The sequence below is a fragment of the Patiria miniata genome, unplaced genomic scaffold (assembly GCF_015706575.1).
Source record: "Patiria miniata isolate m_02_andy unplaced genomic scaffold, ASM1570657v1 HiC_scaffold_6, whole genome shotgun sequence".
NCBI classification, from domain to species: Eukaryota; Metazoa; Echinodermata; class Asteroidea; order Valvatida; family Asterinidae; genus Patiria; species Patiria miniata.
The window spans coordinates 4440337-4465241 of record NW_024037073.1 but is presented as its reverse complement, the minus strand read 5'-3'; the positions used below and the strand labels follow the sequence as shown (position 1 = coordinate 4465241).

General features: G+C 40.8%; 2 protein-coding genes across 2 annotated transcripts; both read left to right on the top strand.

The window, feature by feature from the left end:
• Window positions 1-6116: 6116 nt before the first annotated feature.
• On the top strand, window positions 6117-19687 carry LOC119742758 (leucine-rich repeat serine/threonine-protein kinase 1-like). The gene is made up of 12 exons (XM_038218926.1): window positions 6117-6182; window positions 7160-7339; window positions 8707-8973; window positions 10721-10886; window positions 11609-11882; window positions 12054-12308; window positions 13097-13323; window positions 14460-15430; window positions 16285-16617; window positions 17310-17477; window positions 18190-18291; window positions 19445-19687. The coding sequence occupies exons 1-12, from the start codon at window positions 6117-6119 to the stop codon at window positions 19685-19687; spliced, it is 3252 nt and encodes a 1083-aa protein (XP_038074854.1).
• Window positions 19688-21050: 1363 nt separating this feature from the next.
• Window positions 21051-22115, top strand: LOC119742757. Its single transcript, XM_038218925.1, has 2 exons — window positions 21051-21218; window positions 21307-22115. Exons 1-2 carry the CDS (start codon window positions 21051-21053, stop codon window positions 21952-21954), a joined length of 816 nt encoding a protein of 271 aa, XP_038074853.1. The 3' UTR covers window positions 21955-22115.
• The last annotated feature ends 2790 nt before the right edge of the window (window positions 22116-24905 follow it).

Genomic DNA, 24905 nt, shown 5'->3' with positions numbered 1-24905 from the left:
TTAAACACCACCACCGCTTTAAAGTTCTGTCCACGGATCACAAAAAAGGCGTGCGTTCTTTCATCAAAACGAAAACAATTCACACACATCCCCATGTGATTTGTTTTCGTTTTGCTGAAAGAACACTGAACTTTTTTTGTTATCCGTGGACAGAACCCTAAAACGATGGTTGTGTTTAAAACTCCGTAACTTGAAAAGTGATTTGAATTATTCTTGTACTAAAAAAAAAGCTTGTAATTGGGCTTTCATATCCTAGATTTTGAAAGTGCTACATGTAAAACTTCACTTAAAAAAATTGGTCCCCACATTTGGTTTTTTTTTTTTTTTTTACTCACCCTGTATTGTGATTAGCATGACTGGAAAACATATGCAGAAGTGTCATCAAGAAAGGTAACCCATAAACAAAGAGGTAGTGTGAGTATTAAGATCAACTGGAGCCAAAAAGAACTACTCACTAGCATCGACCGCTGGTACCCGCGACGCATCAGAGAAGCCATCGAGATCATCAAGCATAACACTGTTCCCCGAGACATCGGTTTCGAACATCAGCGACATCTGGCGCCCCATCCTCAAGTCCAAGTCCGATGGGTCACCTATACCCTTAGCTCCTTCCCTTTTGCCCCCTCACTGTGTACTGACACGCTCCAGTGATCATCCAGCATCCCCCAGTCAACTTGCATCCTTTCTCACCTTCACCGGTTTCGAGCTTCCTCAGTTTGCATCCTTCTCCTGACGACGGGCAGAGCATACTGTTCGAAACGTTGAGTCCTTCCGGGTTTTTTGCAGAACCACACATACTCACAAAAGAGATTTATTCACATAGTGTCAACGCAAACTTATCTTGTCTTGAAAGCTTTGAAACTTCGTGCAATGGTAGGCCTTGATGAATACTGTTAAAAAAAAATTTTTTAATGAAAATCTGAAAAAAAATATGGTTTAAAACGTGGAGTGTTACTTCGTGGTGTCGGTGACGATATGTCTGTCCTGATTTGTCACTCTGTTGTATGGCCCTCTGGACCTGTTTCCATTTTTTTAAAGCAGCCATTGACCTATGTTATGTAGATTTCTGATGTTCGAAGAACAAATCGATTGAACAAAGATGATTTCAATCCTATCATTATGTAGAAATTGATTGACCATTGATCACTTGGAATGACCAATGACTAGATTCATTTTAGCATTTGCTGGTTGTAGTCTTCTCGAGACGAAATTGAAGTTAATCGTTTATGAATTTGAATGAAAACAAACTTTTTAAAATGTGCAATCATTATGCTTACAGGTTGACAAATCTGAAGGTTTCCTACAATAAACTGGATAATGCTATCCTGGAGATTTTCATGCTGCCTCTGCTTGAGCACATGAATTTGTCTCACAATCGCATCACTAGTCATCGCATGCGCTCCATCTTCAAGCTGGTCAAGCCAGGTAGGCTTATAAGGAAAACATGTTGTTGTTTTAACTTATAGGCCACAACAGAAATGTCACTCCTTTAAATATCTTGAGAATAATTTCGAATCCAAAATCCTATTTCTCCCCGTCAGATGAGGGTGAAATTGTCTGGGATTGCAGCAGCCTGACGGAGTTAAATCTGTCCGATAATAAGATCATCCACATTCCTCCTGGTATCAGCGCTGCCAAATGTTTGAAGAAACTCAATGTTTCTAATAACAGACTATCAGCGCTTCCTGCTGTCTGGAATTGCCCATTGGTAAGTAGCCGAACCATTGGTAAAATGTGTCAATGTAGTCCTGATATTTAGTTTTGGGAAAAACCTATTGTGAGGAGTAAAGTGTGGTAAGGGCTGGGGGAGGGAACCACCCCTCCCTTGAGGCCTGTGCGCCCCCCCCCCCCACACACACACACCACCACCACCACCAACACCATGTGCCCCTCCCCTTTTTATTTAATTTTGTATCAAAACAGTTTAAGGAAACATAGATTTTCTCGGCTATTATAAAAGCGTTTGTCATTCGAATTCGACATTTGTAACATCGATTTAGAGCACTTTCATTGTCTGACGTCTTTTGTCAGACAATTTAAAATTTAATCCAAACAAATTTAAACAATGAGCATAATTATACATTTTCGTCCCGGATTATTCAATTTCGTTTCGTCTACGCCAAACCTTGTTATTCGGAAATCAAATTCGTCTGATACTGCACAATTTAATCCTAATTTTGTTTAATTATGTCATACTCATATCAATATCTTCCAAGGCACAAAGACCTCCACGAAGAATAAGTCTGTATTTTTTTCTTTCCTCATTTTTTCATAACTTTGTCATTTTTTTTTTATTTACACTCAATACTTTAGGCATTAGACAAACTTGATATCTGAATACTGCCATTTAGTAACAGCTATAGACGAATTTGATCTGTAATGACGAATATGCTAACCCAGAGGATGACCAAACTGTGAAACTGAATGGTTAATGGTTTAAAGTGGTTTTAGTAAAAGCGTGTAATTTTTTTTCTCGGACGAAAATGCCTGTTAGAGTTGGGGAATTCGAATGAAACACGTTTATATCAGAATGATTATGTACTTTTTTCTTTCCCTGTCTCTTCATAAATTTATTGTCTTTCTTTTGATTTTATTGTCCTAAAGAAAGTTAAATATATGTAATGCGATAAAGCTATATGAGTCGTTTGTCGACCCTGGTCAATTTTTTTTATTACAGATTTTGTAAAAGCACAATCTCAGCATTACTGCTGTGAAAACCACATGCTGGTACCATCTTTAGTTCAAGAATTACGGAAGTCGGAACACCAAAAGATGTGATGCAGTGATGTGATGAAGTGTCTCTTTTTTGGGCCTGTATCTCCAAATAAAAAATCCCGACAAACGACTCATTTAGCTCGATCGCATCACATATATGTTGTATTCAATATAACAGTCCCCCCGGAAAAGCCACAAAAAAGGAAACAAGGGGGGGGGGGGAATAAAACAGGCGCAAAGTCATATTGTTATTAATTTAATGGGTTGGGGCCAAATGTCCCTGTCACCCTCGAAAAATGATAAATCGAAAATATGCTGGAAAAGTACAGGGGTTTCGGGTGAAAAATATGCTTTAACCCCCTCTAGACAAAAAATGAATGGTTAACGACTAACTTGGTTTGGGAAAAAGCGTGTTTATGGACGACATTGAATGTTTGAATGGAAATTTGAATAAAAAATGTTTTAAAATAGCCAGGAAAACCTATAATTAATTTTTTTTTAAATGTTTATACTCGACAATAGCGCGGGAAATGCATCTTTTAATGCTCGCCTCCCTCAGTGCACCAGGCATCCATAATTGTCCTTCACATAAGAAGATCCAGGTTTTGCTTATGGGAGGGGGAAAATCAGGCATGGATTTTGTTTTCTGAATGATGTTCGTATTTTGTGTTCCCCAATTGGGAGGGGAGGGGGTGTTAGACCCTTTGTGTAGATATAACAAGGATTTTAACCTGTTCTTGCAGAAACGCTTGGATGCCTCCAACAATAAGATCGAGAAAATCCCTGACATGCATGAGTACTGGAATCGTTCCCTCACGAACTTAAACCTCAGCTGTAACCACTTGACGGAGATTCCTTGGACTGTCTGTCAGCTGACTCTGCTGAAATGGCTGAATCTGTCTGGCAATCAGATCACTGAGCTTCCTCCTGCTGACTACTGGAACATCTACAGCCTCACAGAATTGTTACTGGCTGATAATCGTCTCAGGTTTATGGCGACCCCGTCCTCCCCGTCCTCCCCGTCCTCCCCGTCCTCACCTGCCAGTGCCAAGAGAAAAAGGTTGGAATGAGAAACAGTGTTTGGTTTTTTGGGGAGTTGGTTGGTTGTTATTTATAGAACACAAGATTCGTATACCTCAGAGATAATGCGATCAAGCAAAATGAGTCGTTTGTCGGGAATTTGCATTTGGAGATAAAGGCCAAAATAGGGCCACTTCATCAAATCACATCTCATGGTGTACCGACTTCCATAGTTTTTTAACTAAAGATGGTATCAGCATGCGGTTTTCACATCAGTAGTGCTGAGATTGTGTTCTTTTCAGTACTGTAAAAAAATCGACCAGGGTTGACAAACGACTCGTTTAGCTTGATCGCATCATCCATCTTGCCGCTGTCACAGTTTACTGTTGTATTTTTGTGAGGTTCGATGAAGAAAGGTTTAACACAATGACCTTATCAGTCGCCGTGTCCTTTTGACGACCAATGAAGGGCGTGGACATTGCAAATGAACCGCCCCTTTGGACTGGTTGATTACCAACCGTCAGTTGTCTTACACCTCTTTTTCCATTATTAGGCCTAATTATTGCCACAGAGTCGATGTTACACCAAACCTCATACTTTTCCAGCTTTTTCAAGTCCATCTCAAGGGATAAAACTCCACACGCCCGGTTGGAAGAGCTACCCATGATCGGAGATGGCAAACCTTACTCAGTTGTCTTCCCAGAGATCTTCAACGATTCTCTGGTGACCCTTGACCTGAGGAATAACCAGCTACGGGACGTGCCCCCTAGTCTTTGCAATTTGGCTCGCCTACAAAGACTGGATCTCAGTGGGTATGAGCATCATACATGTAGATCACCATCAATATTACAGTAAAAATGGTTAAAGAGATGTATTTAAAAGAGCATAAGCAAAAGTTGGGAATGAAAAACTCAATGTACATAGTAACCCTTGCATAAATCAAACAGCGGTTTGCGGAACTGCATTGAAGGCAAAGAAAGAGCCACTACGTCATCAGATAATACAAAAGCACAGTTCTAAAATGGAGTTGTTTGTGTTGTACAGTAATACAGGCATAGAGAAACTCCCAGACAACCTGGCGCGATTGAAAAGATTGTGGTCCCTCCAACTCGACGACTTGAAGATAAAGGAGCCAGATACTCTTGTGCCTGTCATGCAAACAAGGGAAATCCTGGAGAAACTCAACGAAAGATACTTGAATTGCAGCCCCTACCGCGGTATGAAACTCGTGTTAGTGGGGCCGGAGGTATGTACCACTATTGACAAACTAATAAGTTTACCATTCTGTACCAGTCATATAGTCTTGTTTCCCGACCAAATAATTTTTATCCTGACAAAGTTTTATAGGCCAGCTCGGTGTCACGGTACGTGCCAAAACGGGCAGAATCCTGCGCCCGTTTCCGAAAACATCCGAACACGTTTTCGCTGACACTCGGATATGTTCCCGGTTGCTCGGGTATTTCTGAGTGTAATATAAATCAAATTAGGTTTTGCCCTTCACCGACGTTTAAACACTGTATACTGAGTGTGTTACCTCCCGACGGAAAGTTGGAAAAAAATCACTCGGGTGGGACTCGAACCCACGACCTCCTGCTTTCTAGTGCAGACGTCTTACCACTCGACCAGGGAGCTAGAGGGATCGGTTGGCTGGTTCGAATCTGATGTACATAGCAGCGGGTACCGCATTAACTATTTATAAGATGGAAATTTGCGTCGGGTTGATATGTTTGTTATATATACACAAAGTACCTGCCATGCTTTTTATCGGTCCTAAAAAAACGTGAGTTCATAAATCCAAAAGCTTGCCCAGCGTGATGCCCAGTATATGAAATTGAAAGTACGAGGGCCAGGTTTTGCTGCAACATGCTCTATTTTCCTGAACTACTTCAGGATTGTCTTGTCATGGAACTGTACTACCCTATACAAAGCGTCGCTACAAGAGGTGTAGGATGCAGGGGATGTGATCTTATAGAGATGCTGAGGAAGGACCCATCGTGTGCCAGCAAGTTTGCGTTTATTCATGGACGGTTACCGAATGTCACTAATAACAGGAACTGTCCCGGATGACAACATTGTACTTTCCTTGTTCCTTACACCTGTCGTTTATTTTAAGAATAGTAATTGTTACTTTGTCTGGTCAGAAATGCGGCAAAACTTCCGTGATGTCCTGTTTGACCAAGAGCGAAGTTCTACCTGATATGGGCATCAATGTTTGCTCTTGGACTCTTCAGAACCCTGACAAAAGCCCTCAACAAAACACCATTTTTAGGAGGATTGCTAGGCCAACGGATCAGGTAGGATAACTATAATGTGTTCTGATCCATTTTCTTATAAGAAAAATAGAACGGCGAAGCCTAAATGGCTCGCAGTCGAAGGTGGAAATGGATTCTGAAGCTAGGGGTGGCCCGGGCACGTCAGAATTCAAATTGATGTTCCAAATTGTAGAGGTCAGTTTTTAAAAAAACTTGCCAATATAAAGTCATCAAAATGTCGTTACACATGTGCACATGTACCTGTACCACATAACCGCCATCAGACATCCCCAGCCCCATCCTTACCCAAACCCCGTCCCCTCCCCTACTTCCACCCCTACCCTTATACCTCCCCCTACTTATCCTCACCCACCCCTACTCCAACCCACCCCTACTTCCACCCACCCCATGAAACTAAAATACAACCAGAAGCGTCATGCACATACACATGAATTCCCCCCTCCACAAAAAAAGTACATGTTGTAACGATACAAACTTTAACATTTTCTTGAATCGAAATTCATTAAAAAAATCCTCAAATTTACTGCAATGAAATTAACCTATTGGAAATTGGAAATTGTAGAGTTGATAAAGAACTTTTTAACCAAATGAGCTAGAAGCAAAAACTTCAACAATGTAATCTGAATGCAGACGGCCGGATGGCTGGACGTCCTGGCCATCACCCTACATGTGAAACCTATAGACAAACATTACCCTGGATGTGAAACCTTTAGAAAAAGAGATAAAAGGAACACACTGCCATCACCCCAACGTCTCATCCGTCTAGTCGTCAGCCCGGGCGTCCGGAGGGATGGAAATCGGTATTACATAGGCTCGCATCTGCTTCGCAGCTCGCCAGTAAAGGCTTGCAAGAACACAAAACAGAACTGTAACACAATGGATGGGAACGGTCAGAGATTGACACCTAAAAACGACGCAATTTCAGTTTTTAATTTTCAAGTTTAGAGGCATTTTTGTGTGAGGTTTATCCATCACAGAATGAAGAGAAACACTCAAGGGAATGATATGAGTAAAAAAAATAATGGGTTGAAAGAGTTTTCACATTGTGGGTAAAATGAGTTTGTTCACACGGTTTTTCTTTACTACACGAAAACAAAAGAATGTCCCCACTGAGTATGTAACGTAAACATGTTTTTCCCCCTTTGTTTCAGAGTGTTCCTGACCAAGGTGAGGTACATTTTTCGATGTGGGATCTGAAGGGAGGTGAGCTGGATACTATTATCCATCAGAGCTTCTTGACACCAAGGACGCTGTACCTGTTAGTCTGGGATCTCAGAGACGGCTTAAGAGGTTTCAATCAGAAGCTCAAACCCTGGCTGCTTAACATTCAGGTAGTAATTCTACACTGACCAAAACCAATGGAAGAATTCGGTAAAGTATTGTAGGTCTTCCCGGCTAAATTCCGAAATTTTCTTGGCCCACTTTCTTGGCTCTCTAACCACAGAATTCCGCGCTTACGATCACCAATTTGTTGTAACCGCGCTAGCATACAAATTCTGTGCTAAAACCCTGTAAGAAACAGAATCCCTAGTTACGGGATGTACGCATGCGCAGAAGCAAACATCCATCGAAAACACGTGAAATACGCTTACCGTAAGCGCGGAATAAGCAGGGATTTTTTCACTTACGTAAGCAGTGCCAAGAAATTGGGCACTCAATTTCGCGTAATTTGTAAACATCTGATTAAATTGGGGTTTCTTTTTCATTGTTGGGGCATTCATTTCAATTTTTAGGCGCCCAAGATTTTTCTCTAACGTTCGTTTTCGGTTGGTTGAAGTCAAAACTTTAATAAAATTATGTGTAGCATTCTCCGATGAAGATTTTTGACATCTTATGACGGTTGACGCATGCATTCAATCGTTGCGCATGACGTATCACCAACATGCTTTTCATTTCTAATTCGTTTATGGGCAATCATTTTCAGCGTTTGGTCATTCAAATTTAACAAGATTTTTTTTTATTGAGATTTTTTTCTTATTTTCCTTCGACTATTTTTTTTACATAATCTTTGTAACTGTACAATTGATAATGTAGCTGCAGATAATGTAACGAAATAATAAAAATAAAAAGGGCTAAGGATTTTTATTTTGTTCACTGTTGCTCAGTGTACTTGTTTAAAACCTTGAACATATCTAGAAGGGACATCTTAAATGTTGAAAAAAAAATATTCATCGCTGATTCACCCATCGACTTGCAAGACATCGGGGTATGTACATGTACATGTATGTATGGTAATGGTTGTACCATCGGGAACACTTATCTTCGGTAATTTCTCCAATTTCGTTTGGGCCACTTCCATCAGACGATCACGTCTCCACTTCTAAAGGTCATTCTGTTTTTATCTGTCTGAAAACTTAGTTAAGAAAGACAGGTGTGTATACACGGATTGAAGACTCTGTCTGGTACGATATACAGTGAGATAATACAGAATTTTATAGGAATACGGACATGCATTATAGTCTTAAAAGATGCTTGACAAAAAAATTCATGTGAAATAATGTTTAACCATTAATGAAAATGAATGCCCGATAAACCCCTTAAAGGACGACTGCATATAGTTTTCTCGTGAAAGCTTAGTTTCAAATTGCGGGCCCACAATACGCAGCAAATTAAAGAGAAAAGTAGGAATAATGAATTCAAAACAACCTACAATATGGAAACAACTTTTTGATTTGTTTTAAATCGTGATTTTATTTAGTCGAGGACAACGGAGAGTGCCACCATCATTGTCTCCACCCATTTAGACAAGGCAGAGAACGTTGAGATCATCAATAAATACAGTGGCCGAGACGGGTTTCCAGACATCGCTGATATTGTCGAGGTCACAGCAACGAGCCCTGACGGGGAAGGCATTGAAGAATTACGGCGTGTCATTTATCAGACATCTCTGGAAATGAAGATTAAGAAGAGGTGGACTACAGGAGCTGCTGCTGCAAAGAGAGACACTCCCCTGATTGGAAGAATGGTATTAATAAGGGTTTCACCTGGAATGGGAGTGTTTGAGACGTTGGTGGCAGCAAACACACCGGTCTTTTTTCAATTGTTTGCGTCATGTTTAAAAGTTAAAGCGCGAATGCTCAATCTGACGCAACCAATGAAAAAAAAGAACGGTGTGTTTGCTGCCACACAAACGTCTCAAAAGTATCCCGTTTTGCAGAGATCAAACTTGCGTAATTCCCTGAACTGTTTTGAGTAGTATTTACCGACTTCGGAAATTTCATAAACATCTAAAGATCGTGCTCGCCCAAGAGGGGGCGCTATTTATTTTTTAATTTTTTTACCACTTTTGATAAAAATGTTAACACATACGTGTACAATAACAACATGACACTTTTCATATGTGACATCTCTGACGGTAAATGACACCTCAGTACCGTCCTTCGAATTCAACTTGCCTAAAGAAATAAGTTTATAGTTGTTTGCTTTTTTTTCAGAAAGGCCTTGTATTTAGTTGTCTCATGCATTGGGTCACAACGAGGGAAATGTGGAACAAATCGTACATATAAAAATAGGCCCAATGGACAACATTAAAAAAACACTCGACCTCTTTCACTCAAGCATCATTACAGGCCTATGACAAATTGGTAGACCAGTTTGCACGATGGTGTATTATTTGGCCGCAAAATTGTGTATAGAAGTATAAGGCAAAGTAAAAAAAAATCATGTTTAGCGTCCCCGCCCGCTTCCTTTTTAGAGGCCGCCTCCTTTTTTTTTTTTTTTTTTTTTTTTTTTTAAAAGACAAAAATTGATAAATTTTAACGATCTCTGATGAAAGAAATCGTATTTTTAGACTTTTATACCGTGTATAAAGCTGTGGAAATAGTCAATTAGCACGTGCGTCTGCACGAGAGTCTATCATACATTCACCCCGTGTGAAATATTAACTGGTTCTCTACGTCTCAGAACTCAGGACTATCAAATAGCCCGGCCGCGTTGTCTTGAAAAATGTGTCGGGCGGCCATTTTGAAAAGAAAAAAAAAAAAAAAAAGGGCCTCCTCCTTCCTTTTTGTCAAAGAGGCAGGACGCTAAACATGTTTTTTTTTTATTTTGCCTAATCCTTGTCCCAAATAGTGGGACATTTATAATACACAATTCTAGGGGCTACGTTCGCGCAAGGCATGATGGGAACCAACAAGGCGCAGCAAGATCGCACCCATGAAAACGAGGTTGACAAAATGTTATTCTTTTGGGTTGTCTAAGGGGCATGGCTAACTCTCCAACGGCGATAGGTCAAGAATTTGAGCTCTGTAGCGACGTCGCTAGGACCCTCCATTCAGCGACAGTCGCTGCATTAGCGACAACTATAAACCGCGTGTTATGATCGCGCGTCAATTTTTCAATCAAGTGACCATCGGGATAATTCACCTTCTTCTTGTTAAGGGGTTCCTTGTGCACGGAGCACACTGGTAGAAACGACAAAGCTGCCACTAAAGATTTGACAATTACAATCATTACTGAGCCTTATTTGTGAATTGTAATACGGCAGCATAATTTTGTTACAGAATTTCAGCGAACAAAATCCGAATAAATAAAATTAGGTTTTGCCCTTCACCGACTTATAAACACTGTGTACTCAGTGTGTTACCTCCCGAGTGAAAGTTGGAAAAAGTCACTCGAATATGCATTCTTCAAGTCATGGTTCCTGAACTGAAAAAAAAGCTGACTCACCAGCAGTATAAATGAGATTGTTGTTATTTTTTGTCGATATCTAGGTCCCCAGCTCGTTCATTGCTCTCCAACAGATCATAGACATTGAGCGTGTGCATCGTAAGCAAAGCACGCCCTCTCGTCCACAAGTCTTGGAGGATGCGGAGCTGATGCATCACATGAAAACGATTCCATACAGTAAGATAGAAACCCAAGAGGACATCAATGAAGGTAAACGCTTCGTTTTGCCACGAAGGGGGGAACATTGACACTTACGTAATTGTTTGGATAGCCTTCTACCCATGTGCTCTTGGTGCTAGACGTCACTATAAATTTGATGTTTGTGAATAGGCTCGATGCATTTTTGTTTTACGATTCATCGACAGAACGGCAGCATATTTTATGCAATATTTTGATCAACCGTACGGTGGTAAGTCAGGGATCGAGTGTAAGTTAGAATCGGGGATAAAGTTCTAAAAGATTGACTATACAGGGCGAGTAAAAAAAAAAAGAAACCCAATTGTCGGGACCATTGTTTTAGGGAAGTTCTGCAAATAGCAATTTCAAAATCTAGGATATCAAAGCCCAATTTCTAAACTTTCTTTTAGTGCAAGATTCATTCAAATCACTCATGTGCTTCTCAAGTTTAAAAACAAAATTAAACACAACCACCGTTTTAAGATTTTCAAAGTGCTACATGCAGAAATTCCCTAAAACAATAGCTCCGACATTTGGGTTTCGCTTCTATTTTTGTTTACTCGCCCTGTATTGGAAACATAAAAGAAAACCAGCGTTTGCTTGTTCGGAAATAATTTCGGTTTTCACAACTTGAGCAAAATACAAAACCAAGAAGGTCTTGTATTAAACATATAGTACACAATCAGAGTTCTGCTTCGCCTATGCCCTGCGTAGCATTTAAATCCATGTTCTAAATTCGCTCTCCGTCTCTCAAGCGATTGAGTTCCTGAGCACCAGTGGCACCCTTGTACATTTCAATGACCACCTCCACGGTCTAACAAGCCTGTACTTCATCGACCCAGTCTGGATGTACAACATACTCATCAACGTTGCCGACGTCAATTCGTCCTTCGTCAAGGAGGGGCGCATACCCAGGACCATCTTGGAACAGAAATTGTTTCGGAATAGCGGTTTTGGGAAGGGACGGTTTGAAGAATATCTACAGCTTCTGCAGAGATTAGATATAGTACAACAGATCAGCAAAGAAGAGTGAGTTTTTTTTATTCCGTATTGGTGTTAGGTGTTGGCTTCGGCTAGGACATTTTGTTGAGGATTTTACAGGAGATCTTTTTAACCAAAGTCTTTCAAGTTCTTGAAGGAGTAATCTACCTTTTTCCACTCTCTTTGTAATAATGTGAAACATTTTCCCATTCTGCAAAGATTCCTGATTCCCAGTCGACTTCCCAAAAACAAGCCGGGTCGGGATTTCCTGATCTCCCATACCGAGGACAGTCTCTATCAGGTCCTAGAACGCCATTATAGGCTAGCCTACGATCCGCCAGGATTCTGGAGTCGACTGGTGTCCAGAGTCTACGTATTCCTCAAGTTACTGGATGAGGAGGGAAGCAAGGGGACTAAAGCCCGAAAGAGGCCCGAGAAGAGAGTTAGAAGCGAAATAACAGGGATGTCCTCAAGGTTTGCAACCTGCTCCTTAAATTTGAGTAATTTAATGTGCAAATAATCCTCCAATCATCCGAACTTCTCAATGCTTGTCAGTATCAAGACCACACAGGTGGTACACTCCAACCATAGCAATGACCCAAACTATAGTTTGGACGATCCCAGGTAAAGTTGGACCAGTCCCAACCCTACTTGGGATCGTCCAAGTTTGGAGGCGTTACCTTACACCACATTTCACACCTGCGAAAGTCAAGGGCGGATCTAGAACACAATTTGGGAGAGGGGGCCAAAAACATTGCTCCCTCTTCCAAAAAAAATGAACTGCATTTATAGGGTCCGGGACCCACTTATTGAGAGCCCGCCGGACATTATTTAATTCTTTGGTGTGATATAAGGCAAGTTCTGACAAATAAAACTCAATGTTTTTAGCAAAAGATGGTGGTTGGCTGCCTTTTTGCCACGTCACTTAAACAAAACAGTGCATGGTGCTTTGATTTGGGTATGGAACCCTTGACGAGCACAATATATCGATAACCGCATAAAGCGGCCGGCATTAGTCTACAAAAAATATGAAAATAATATCAAGCAAGAGGGATGATGGAATATTCCACCTGTATTTTTTTCATTTCAAAGCTAATTTTGAGATTCTCTGAATAATGCATAACGTGCTATGAATACAGAAGAAAACTGGATGAAGCTTGAAATAAAGTTTCCTTCAATTAGATCAATATTCTTTTGGTAATGTTAGGCTTTTTAAAGTTGCTTCAGGCGATTAATAATGACACGTTGTTTTGTATTCTTAGACTGAGCCAATCAATGCAAGCGGGACTGATGCTGACACACACCAACATCACGTATTGGCAGACGGGTGTGATTGTCCAACACGCATCTGGTGAAATCTTGTTGAAACCAGCCACCTTCGAAGACAGGCCCGGCATCTTAGTCCAGATTCAATGTCAAGTCGGCGAGTTTACAGCCATGGGGTTCATAGTGGATCAGATTGAACACCTCATTCATGATTGGTACCCTGGTAAGTGCTAGTTTGTATGGTGTACTACATCTACAACTTACCACGTCGCCTCTTTCGTACGCGACCCAACTGTACGACGCGACGGCACGACGGCTCCGTCGCGTGCATCGTGCCGTCGCCTCGTGTCGTCGCGTCCTTGCCATCACTCTTTGTTCACATTCTGGCGTCGCTTCGTGCCGTCGCCCGTCGCGTCGTACCGTCTCGTCGTACTTTCCATATTGCGGATGTTTCTTCCTAAAACCCGGTTCATGATGCTTAAGGTGTTCTATATACGACAGATCGCGTTGCCTTTTGAAGAGCCGACGGCGACGCTGCATGAGCGATGCCGTCGCCGTAGCCGTAGCCGTTGCCCTTAGCCCATAAACTTGTGCATAAAGAAAATCACTATTTACGTTAATTGCTCGGATTGCTTGATTGCTGTTCCTGTCTTTGTCAACCGCTTTCGGTCGATGGCCATTCGTGGCTCAACCGAAGAATGAACTATTAGAAAGTCCGGTTCTGCAACACCTTTATATAGAAGCCCATTCGTGCCAGGTTTTACAAAGGTGTTTAAGAAAGTTGTTGCAGACCCAGACTTTGAAATGTGCGTAGGTTTCCCGGCCAATTTCACCAAGTGTTCATTCAATTTAACGCCTGGCTCATGCAGTTGAGATTGAAATAGAAAGATCACGCAGATCGTCAGTCGACAATCAAAAAGAACAATTCACTTTCACTATCCGAGCATTCTATTGTCTTTTAGCTTCACTCGTCCCTGTAAAAGATTCATTCAAATTAAAAGTATCGCGTTGTAATATACCTTTCTTATGTTTTTTAAACATTGGTGCCGTTTTGTATGGGCTGCCGCAAGCGCATTATCAATCGAATTCGAGGTAACATTTTTTTTTCAGAAAAGTCATCATAGCGCCCTCAATACGTAGAAAAAGAACATTTTTAGGAAGTACTTTGCAGCTTTGTTGACAATTTTGTATTTTCGACATTCAAATAATTTTTTTTTGTAATTTTAAATAACTAGTTTTCGCTTTTGCAGTGCTGGATCTTCTATAGTTTGGCACCCGTGGTTGGCAAATGCGTACATAAAAATATTCAAACAATTTTTAAATAGCATGAATTAACTTTTCTGTTATAATTTTTGCTAGGCCTGATTTACAGCGGCATAACTGGAAAACCTTTGGTTGAGAGATTTGTCCCTTGTCCGGTCTGCAGCATTACAAAGTTCTCTGTCAGCAAACTCGCCTTGAACGCTACTTTGAAGTTTACAGATGAGGTGAAGTGTCCCAATCATCCCGAGGAGGGCGTGGCTATACCTAATCTCCTCCCCGATCTCTTTTTGATGGACCTACCAGTGAGGATCCTTGATAAGAAGGAGTTTGAATTTGATCCCCGGGTCAGTAAGTCCCTTGGCAGAGGAGGATTCGGTGAGGTTTTTAAAGGGAAATATCGACAGGAAGATGTCGCCGTCAAGGTGTTGGCTAAAACAGAGATTTTGATTGGCAGGCCGGAATCGGGGGTGCATTCATCCTTTGGTGAAGAGGACAGCAAAACGTCCAGCAGCAGTAGCAGTCAACGAGACAGCGGCCACCAATCCATATCGCCAATGCCGTACGATGAGAGTATCGCCCCTGAAGAGATGCTGGTCATGGAGGGATTCTCCAACCTGCGCAGTGAAGTGGCCACCATGTGCAAGCTACGACATCCCTGTATCATTCAGCTCATTGGGATATCAATCCAGAATTTCTGCTTTGCCATGGAGTTGGCTCCACTGGGAGACCTCGCAAATCTACTCTATCAAGAATCCGAGAGCCGCCGTAAGAGCTTTGTGAGAAATGAGAAGGTTTATGGGACTATTCTAGACCGTGTTCTGACCTTTAAGATCGCCATGCAGGTAGCCCGTGGGGTGTCCTACCTTCACAACAAGAGGATAATCTACTCTGACCTGAAGACTGACAATGTGTTGCTGTATTCCTTGGACGTCGATGCTAACGTCAACATTAAACTGACCGATTATGGGATAGCTCGGACCATGGATTTGCAGGGAGCCAAGGGACGCGCTGGTCCTCTGGGATTCTGTGCACCTGAGATACTACGAGGGAGAATGTTCACAGAACAGGTATGAAATTGCTAACCCCACTCTTTCCAGCATACGCCGTGAAAATGGAAGTGCACTTTATCAAATTCGTGCAATATAATATTATTAGGTGAAATGAAAGTCTTTACCTTACATTTCCTGGACTGACTATTTTTGTTTAATGTATAGGTTTTCCCGGTTTTGTTTTAAATATTTTTTCATTCAGATTCACCAGCTCTAACATTCAATTTCGTCCAAGAAAAATTTCACATGCTTTTAACAAAACCAATTTAGTCAATTACCATTCAATTTCAAAGTTTGGTCACCCTTTTTAATCACCGGGTCGAGAATATTCGTCATTACAGATCAAATCCGTCTAAGCCGTTGCCGAATGGCAGCATTCACAGATCAAATTCGTCATATATAAATCAAAAAGACGAATTTGATTTCTGCATAACAAAGTCTTTCTAGACGAGACGAAATCGAATACTCCAGGAAGAAAACGTGTGCTCGTTGTTTGAATTTGCTCGAACTGAATTTGAAATTGTCAGACAAAAAGGCGAAATTCAACATTGGAAGTGCACTAATCGATGTTAATGGACGAATTGGAATATTAGAAACGGTCAATTCGAATAATAAACGTTTTAAAATAGCCTGGAAATCCTGTATAGAGCACTAGATACATAAAATCATTTTCTTAGGTTTAATATGATGAGGGAAAATTATTGAAAGTGAACATCTTATTCAGGAATTTTGTTCCGGAAGATTCAATCTGCTATACGGAATCACTTAGTCTGGCAAAGGAATGAACCATTGCCCTTACTTTTGTTAATAAGGCTATGAAATTGAGAGTGTATCTTATCCAACCAGGTTAACTAATTTACATTGTTGTCTAGGCGGACTGGTACTCCTACGGTATGCTGCTGTATCACGTGATGTCCGGTAAATGGCCCTACGACCACCTCAAGACTAAAATGGATATCCATAGCGCTGTCAACGCCGGCACCAAGCCAACCTTTCAGTTCCGAGACTACGCGATCGTCACCATGTTCCCATGTCTTGAGAGATTAATGAAGACTTGTTGGAATGATAACCCACTACAAAGGCTTAGTAGGGATGATATCATCAAGGCAATGAAGAACGGAAGTTTCACTTGCTTGGAAAAGGTCATCAGTTTAAACAGCGATGAGATATCTTGTGCGCATCTTGGTTCCGACGAGAATAATGAGGTATGCATTATTCATCCACGCTAACCGTGGCAGTCTTACGCCGTAAGACGTCTTGGAAAACCCAGTCCGACTATCTTTATTGAAATTCATTGTCAACTCCGATCAGATTATCTGCATAGACCCCGTTATGTTTTCCTAGACAATCATGCTGAATATTCAGGTCTGGAATTATAGGGTAACTTTAAAGTAGGGAGGCGATTTTCAGGACAGTGCAGCGCAATTATATTTGTATAGGACGTCAATTCTGGGTCGGCTTCCGTAAAGAGCGATCTGATTGGTCAGTACTTGTCTCGTGGAAGTGTTTATGAATAATTAGTCTCACTAGTTCATCAAAGGAAAGACATACAATATATGGATTTACTAAAGTAATACTGCCCGGACTAGCGAGAATATTTAAATGACATACTCTATTGACTATGGATATATTTTGCAGACTCTCCTTTTAATTAATCCTTAATGCGACAAAGTGAGGATATTACATTTCCTTTATTTACGGAGTGTCTTAAATAACTCTCAGTTAAGGTCATTGTTTATAACTTTTCACCACAAACTTCACAGAATGCGTGCCCTGTACATGTTGTCAACAGACAGTGGCCGTAATTTAAAGTACCATTCTTTCAGATTTGTCAGTGACAGGAAATGTAACGTATTTGAATTGGTAAAATGACTTTACCTTTGGTTAACTATGTCAGAACTCGGATTATTTGTGGCTCTGGACTGGTGAGGGTGCCAATCGTCGGTTTGCAAAAATCCACGTCAAGTTTTTCACCGAAGGAGATGGCGAGACGGAAGTATCTAGCTCGGGCTCGCGGGCTAACTGTATGGTGCAAGTGGGAGACTGCCACCTTGTAGGCACAGAGGTATATATAAACCACATTGAAAGTATTGCCGAAAAATACTGGGTTCGCTTCGTCAGAATTTTTGTCACACTTGTGGCTGGCCATAAGAACAACAAAATAGCAAGTCTCATAAAGGTAGTTCCAGACTGTTTGGTCTCAGGTGTCTGCACGTAGTCATCTTGAGTAGGTATAGTCAGTGAGTCAGCGAGTCAGTCACTTATAGTTGCAAAGAGGAATGTCGACTGGCCCTCTGGGTCTGGGGCCACCGAAAACATGAAGGAAAACCCCCTTAAATTTAACCCGAGACGATGACAAACCTGAAAAGGAATAATCATCTAAAATTTCTATAGACCTACGACCTAATGACGTAATGGCCTTGTTTACATATGCGCTTTTCTATGGGAGCGAAGTCAGGACGCCAGACGAAGTAGGGACCGTCTACGACATAGGAAAGCGCACACGTAAACAAAGCGTGACGTCATTTGGCCTCAGGTCTATTGGAGCCGAAATATACAAGGTGTCTCTAAAAGAAAGGCCTATGATGTAATGTATCATAAATGCATTAAATATTTCAGAAACAAATGTCTGTACAAGGATATTAAGTTGAGTATGTCATTGTTATGCATGAATGAGCAAACAAGGCCTCTATGGAAGAGGTCAAAACAGCACTGTGACAAGTTTTTACCTGAGTGGCAAAGGGAAGACAGATTTTATTTATATTTATGTTTTAAAGAACAACCACATTCAGATCTTTGGACCACAAGCCGTCGATCAGCATGGTTTCAACCTGGATGCTGAGGTTCTCTCCCTCTGTTACCTACCCGTCGAAGACAAGGTGAATTAATCGTCCTGAAACCGCAGAATGTTGTATGTTTTAGATTGTTTACGTATTCTGTTTCAATGGTCTGGTTGAGGAACCTAATCTCCTTTATCGTTCCTTAGAAAAGGGGACAAAAACCAGGCTGTTTAATTATTTCCGACGTAGCGATATTTTGTGGCATAGGCATATAGTTCCAGCCGTAAATAAGCCTCGATGCTTGTACACGAGATCCGCGCACAGGAGATAATCAATTGAGATTTTCCGAAATGCCTGATCATTACATAAAGTTGGTATGACACATGACGCAATTGAACGGATTCCTAAATAACTCACATTTTGCGTATTGTGTAAAAAATATTGACTTCATGTTTCGAGTAGTGTAGTAAAACTATTCTCTCCAGGTGACAATGAAGCGTCATCTCCGTGGGAGGCTAGTTTTACTATACACCACGAGTATAGTAGCATTCAGTGTTTATTTTAAATGGCCTCTTCCTCCACATAGGCTATTCTGCTGGATTTTAAGCGGTAACTGATTAATTTGATCTAAAAACATTTAAAATGTACTTCTATTTGAATACAAAGTTAGTTGAAAATGTACTTGCACTTTTCTAATAGCTGTGCACAGCAAGATAGCAAAATAGCGAATGCCATGTGTTTGGCTCTCGGCCAATCATGGGGTGTTGTATTAGGTGATTTGTATCTCGGCCAATTATCTTGTGCGCACGAGATAATTAATTTAGCTCATGCAAACATAGGGTAAATCGTGCCTACATAGGGTACAATACAATAAAAATGTTACATTCATACTACATTTACTTTATTTCTCGGGATAAATACCAACAAATACAAATTAAAGGAAAACAGCAGAAAGCAAAAAGAACCTAACAGCTCCCGAAGGATCGCCCAAAATATACAAAGTCAAGGGGCTCTTCTGACTTAGAGGTTCACACGAAAAATGAATTGAATTAAATTAAATTAATAAAATTACATTAAATGAACAAAAACAAATCTTCGAAGAAACCTCAAAAAGGAACTGACTACATTATACAACAATACCATAAAGGATTTAACAAAAATTTGGCAAGGTAATACAGATAATTTGTGCCACGTTTTTGTTTTAAACGAAGCACGATATAATCATTGTGTCGTGAATTTTTTTTTTTTCCAGGACACGCACGGGCTCCTGTTCGCTGGTTTGGCTGATGGTCACGTGGTTATCTGGAGGAACAATCCAGCAGCAACCAACTGCAGCAACAGGCAGCAGGAGCCAGTTTGGTCCCGGGTGAAGACATTAACCTTTGAGAATAAGCGTTGTAATCTGCTGGAGCCAGTCCCTGAGAGAGATGAGCTGTGGATAGCCTGTGGGAATAAACTGCGTATTATTAGCACTGAGGTACATTCCAAAGTCTAAAGATACTCTCAACCAAAAAAGAAAATCCCCCTTCCAATACTTTTTTGTCTTACTCAAAAACTACTGAGCACATTCTGCTCAAATAACGACTAATCAGTACAGAAATTGCTTAGCAATCCTGCCATACACTTTAATTGGCCGAAAACAGTGATAATGCGTATGAATTCATGCAATTTATGACAAATGATACCGAAAACAGTTGCACTTTTGTATACGTGCAGGTTGTAGTTCCCACTCACCTTGCACGTATACAAAATTGCAACTTGTTTCGGTACCATTTTGTCATAAATTGCATAATTTTGTACACATTATCACTTTTTGGGGCCAAATAAAGATTATGGCTGGATTGCTAAGGAATTTCTGTACTGATTGGTGGTTTTTTGAGCAAAATGTGTCCAGTAGTTTGTGAGTTAGACAAAAAAAAAGTATTGGAAGGGGGGACTTTCTTTTTGGGTTGAGTGTAGCTGCATGGTCGGATGGAGTGGATTTTCCCCCGAATGGAGGGACTTTTCACGTTTTAGATATGAGGGAGTAAATTGCATACGTTTGTACACATTATCACTGTTTGGGGCCAAATAAAGAGTATGGCTGGATTGCTATGGAATTTCTGTACTGATTAGTCGTTGTTTGAGCAATATGTGCCAAGTAGTTTGTGAGTAAGACAAAAAAGTATTAAGGGGCGACTTTCTTTTTGGGTTAAGTGTAGTACAGGAGTCTTGCCTCAGGCAGAAAGTTCCAGTTTCCAGTCTTCTATACCCTTAGTGTCTGCGCTGTGTCTTTTTACTGATGATCGCCTCTAATTCCCCAGCACAAACCCTTAGGACCCCTTAACACAGGGCTGCGACCGTTGTACCACCTGCGAGCGACCAAAAAATGGCCACGATGCTCATGGTCGCCTAAACCCAGAAAATCCTGTGTCTATGTAACTGCTCAAGCGATCCTTGTGCCTCCCTTGAACCACCAAAACTGCAATTTTCGGGTATTTTCTTGTCGAGCTACCAGCAACCTGTGCGTCCACTGAGCCACTTGCCTGCCTCCCCTGTGCTTCTCCTGTGCAACCTTCGGCAACCAACGCCGAATGGAGACACAGTGGTCGCCACAGTCATCGTTCAATGCACGCTATTGGTCGGCCAAAAAAAAGGCACAAGGGAGGCACAAGGGAGGCAGAAGCATATCGCCCAAATTGAAGGTAAAATTTGCAACAGAACGGATCTATTACGTGCGTGGCGACCATAGGCCGATATTTGTGCATCCATTCTGCGACCACGGCAATGCTTGTGCCTCCCTTCTGCCTCATTTAAGCCACCTTTGAGCAACAACCTCCTCGGCGATCTTTGTGCGACTGTTTTGAACATGTTCAAAAATGTACGGCGACCATGGCATCCGTGGCGATGTGTGGGCATCTTGTAAACCACCTTTGAACGACCTAGGCAACCATTCGGCCTCCTTAGAGCCTCCAACGGCGACCTGGCCAGTTTTATGGTCGCACAAGGGAGGCCCAAAGGTCGCAGCCCTGTGTAAAGGGGTTTTAGTACTTCAGGCATTCAGCTCCTAACCATCATATTGCTGAGAAGTATTTACTTTATCAGACTCGATCGTTTCCTCTTCCCAAACATTAGATCTTGTTGCTGGATGCATCAGGCATCACAGTGACTTCAACAGCAAAGCGCTCTGTGGTTGGTTTGGCTCATGACCATGACAGCCTCTTCTGCATCATCGAAAGCTCCTCCCAAGTACTTCAGTATAACATGGCTAACAGGCAGCTTGTTAATATCCTTCAGTGTGGAAACACTATGCTGGCTAGAGGAGTCTGTCTAGTATCTCCACCGGATGATGGCATCCACGTAATAGATGAGGAGCAAGCCCAGGATGATGAAGAAGTTCCTAATGAGGACAAGGCCATCCAAGTACTGTGTATTTTAACCGTCAAAGACACCCTGTGGATTGGCACAAACACCGGCAAAACCCTAGTCCTGTGCCTCGACTCAGAAACACAGCACAGTTTCGGCGAAGTGCTTGCCATTCTTGGACTTCTTCCAGAATTTGACGATAAAAGTGGGCCAGTGAAAAAGCTCCTTAGGGCCGGGGACGGGCACGTGGTGGCGATGCAGGAGCTCACAGGATCATCACCACCACCACTCAACCAGGAGACGCGTCTCAATCAGTACCAGCTGCTGTTATGGCAAGCATGGGGTTCACAAGAGGTGGCAAAGTTTGATCACATCCACTGTGCGTTGGATGAGGCAGAGCTGGCTTTGGGCAACTGAAGAGACACGTTGCTGCAACATCGTGATTTCAATCGAAGATAAAATGTATTGTTCCACAAGCATCATTGTTTATGTTACTGTCATTCATATGGTTTGTTGGGAACACATCTGTATACATTAAAGTACAGTATAGGCAAATTTGAAAACGCAATAACAATTGATATAATTATATTGGTCTGTTCAGCTTTTGTTATTCTAATTAAGAATTTTAACTGGTTCATTATGTTAATATATTAATTAAGGTTTACTGTTTACTGGTCTGTTGATTCCAAGAAGCATGCGAAAGGACCCTTTAGTTTACACGTAGAACAGGGAACACAGATATATCCCGAAGATAGGGAAAATTGACCAGCCTGGCCACTATCTGGCAAAAGTTTTGCTTGTCTAATTAAAGAATCATCATTAATATTTTGATAACGAAAAGTACTGTAAAATTTTTGTAACGAAACGAAACTAAGTAAAGTCTGTCACGAACCAATTTGGCCCATCAGGTTCTCAGTAGTATGAAACGACTGATAATATTTGCACGTATAAATATATAAAAGTGCAACTTTTTTCCGGTAACATTTGTTATAAATTGCATAATTTTGTACACATTATCACTGTTTTGGGCCAAACAAAGAGTATGGCTGGATTGCTAAGGAATTTCTGTGCTGATTGGTCGTAATTTGAGCAAGATGTGTCCAGTAGTTTTTGAGTTCGACAAAAAGTATAAAGGGGTTTTTCTTTTTTGGTTGAGTGTATGAAAAGGGCACGTTCGGGCGTATACCATTTAAAGTTAGCGTTCCTGTGGTTTTTCAAATCTTTAAAGAAAAGGCCTAATGCCCCTGAAAGAATTATTAGAAACAAAATATTTAGAGGCAATAATTCCTATAAAATAGCTTTGTATATTGCGCTTTTTTTTTAGGTCAGAGCTGGATTTAGACTTGACCGAATTCCGGTGTTGCACTGAGTCTGCGCATTAGGGCGTGCCTTTTTATTTACATGGTTCTCATATTATGTTTGCCTCTGATGTAGGGTCGGCAGGTCGGGGGTGGGGAATCTGAAAAATTGTTTTGCAGTTGCACCCTTGTAGATGACTAAATTAAATGATGCCAAGTGCGTTGAGTTGATATCATGAGTTGATATTACTGAATAAAATAGTTGACTCACATAATAATCTGCACTAAGCAGCTCACTAACATTTTAGCTGAAGTGACAGCCATGACATACCAGTCAAGGGATACTATAAACATCTGATACCTATGATGAGAGGCATCATCCTCTCATCTTCTGGGATTCCACTGGTTGCTACACGCCGTACTTTGCGAATAATCGGGAAGTAATTGTTACTAGCTTTTCAATAACCCGGAACCTGATTGCCTGAAGTTTATGTTCATTTTTTTTTTTTAATTGATTATTAGTTTTGTTAATGGGGTGCCAAACAGGGTCGGTTACATAAAATAGCTTGAACCAAAGAAAAAAAAGAGGGTGCCCTTATTTGTAAACGTACACACACTGAAGTGGCATGCGTTTCAAGTATTAGTATCATGGCACTTCTCTCGCTTCAGGCGTGATGTGTGATATTGGAATTCAGGGCTGGGTTGTGATGGCAGTGTTTGCTGTGGATGTTGACTTAAGTTCGACTTAAGTCAAGTCTAAGTTTTCGTTCTTTATTCAAAAGGTGAATTGGAAAAAAAATGCCTAGCGTAGACCGATTTTTCGTTCATTGTTGTAGTTCATAACTTCGGCTGTGCTAACAACTGATGAGTTCATTTTTCAGTGTAATTTTTTAAGGGTGCCACACCCAAAATGCATGGGGAATCTCTTTGTAATGTTGAAGCTCATCAGCATGTATATTTGTTTCAACTTGGTTAGTGAATATTGGTCTTATTAATTCTTCAAAACGGCTGAGTTATCGCCACGTATAGTGATGACGAATGAATGACAGAGATGGAAACAATTTAGTACGAATATAACCGATCACTATATACAAATGTTTAGAGAAGTTCTTCTGGTGTTTAGAAAAACAATCAGACTAAAATAGAGGCAAAATAAACTATCGATATTGACCACGCAATGTTAAATATGTGCAAGATGTTTAATGAAATGATGATAATTTTCTTATAGTCATTTTCACGGTGAAGTAGTTGATCTAGCAAAGTATTAAAATACTTTTCGATCTCCTTGTGGACTTTCAATTAGTTTCTATTGTTACCTTCACATTAAATTCAATTACTTTCTTCATTTGTAAACATTTTAGTTAAGAAAAGCAAGTTTTTGTTGTTGTCCGCATTTAATCGAAGTTCGTCAATAAAGTAGTTCGCGGTTTACTTCGCCCAACATCAAAAATGTCATTGTGTGATTAATATCATTTAATTGTTGTCAAAACATGAAAAAAATCCAAACTAAGGCTCGACATGGGAGAAAGAGACTCCAATCCCGTTCAGTCTGAAGAATAGTCTGAAGAACTGTAGAACCGAAGTTGTTGTCGCCCTGAGAAGACCTAAAATACCCCGTCTTAATATTCCCTGGGGAAAGGCCGTTTAAAATTTAAAATAAGGCCGCAAAATGTTATGATTAATAATAATAATAATAATAATAATAATTAGCATTTATATAGCGCTTAATACGCAGTGTTTCAAAGCGCTTTACAAAAAGTAAACATACGTAAGTATATATAGTACCAAAATATACAGGATACAATGTAGTGTAACAACTAAAGAAATGTGCAATGTGTCTAAGTTGACTTGGAGTTAAATAGGTGTGTTTTCAATCTGGTTTTGAAAATGTCCAGAGTTTGGGAATCACATATGACGATGGGGAGATTGTTCCAAAGTTTGGGAGCACAGACGGAGAAGGCTCGATCGCCGTATCGAGTATGGGTACGAGGATCAGGAGCAAGTTGCAAGTGTGCTGTGGATGATGAGCGGAGATGGATGGAAGAGGTTTGCAGTTTGGGTGTGATGAGT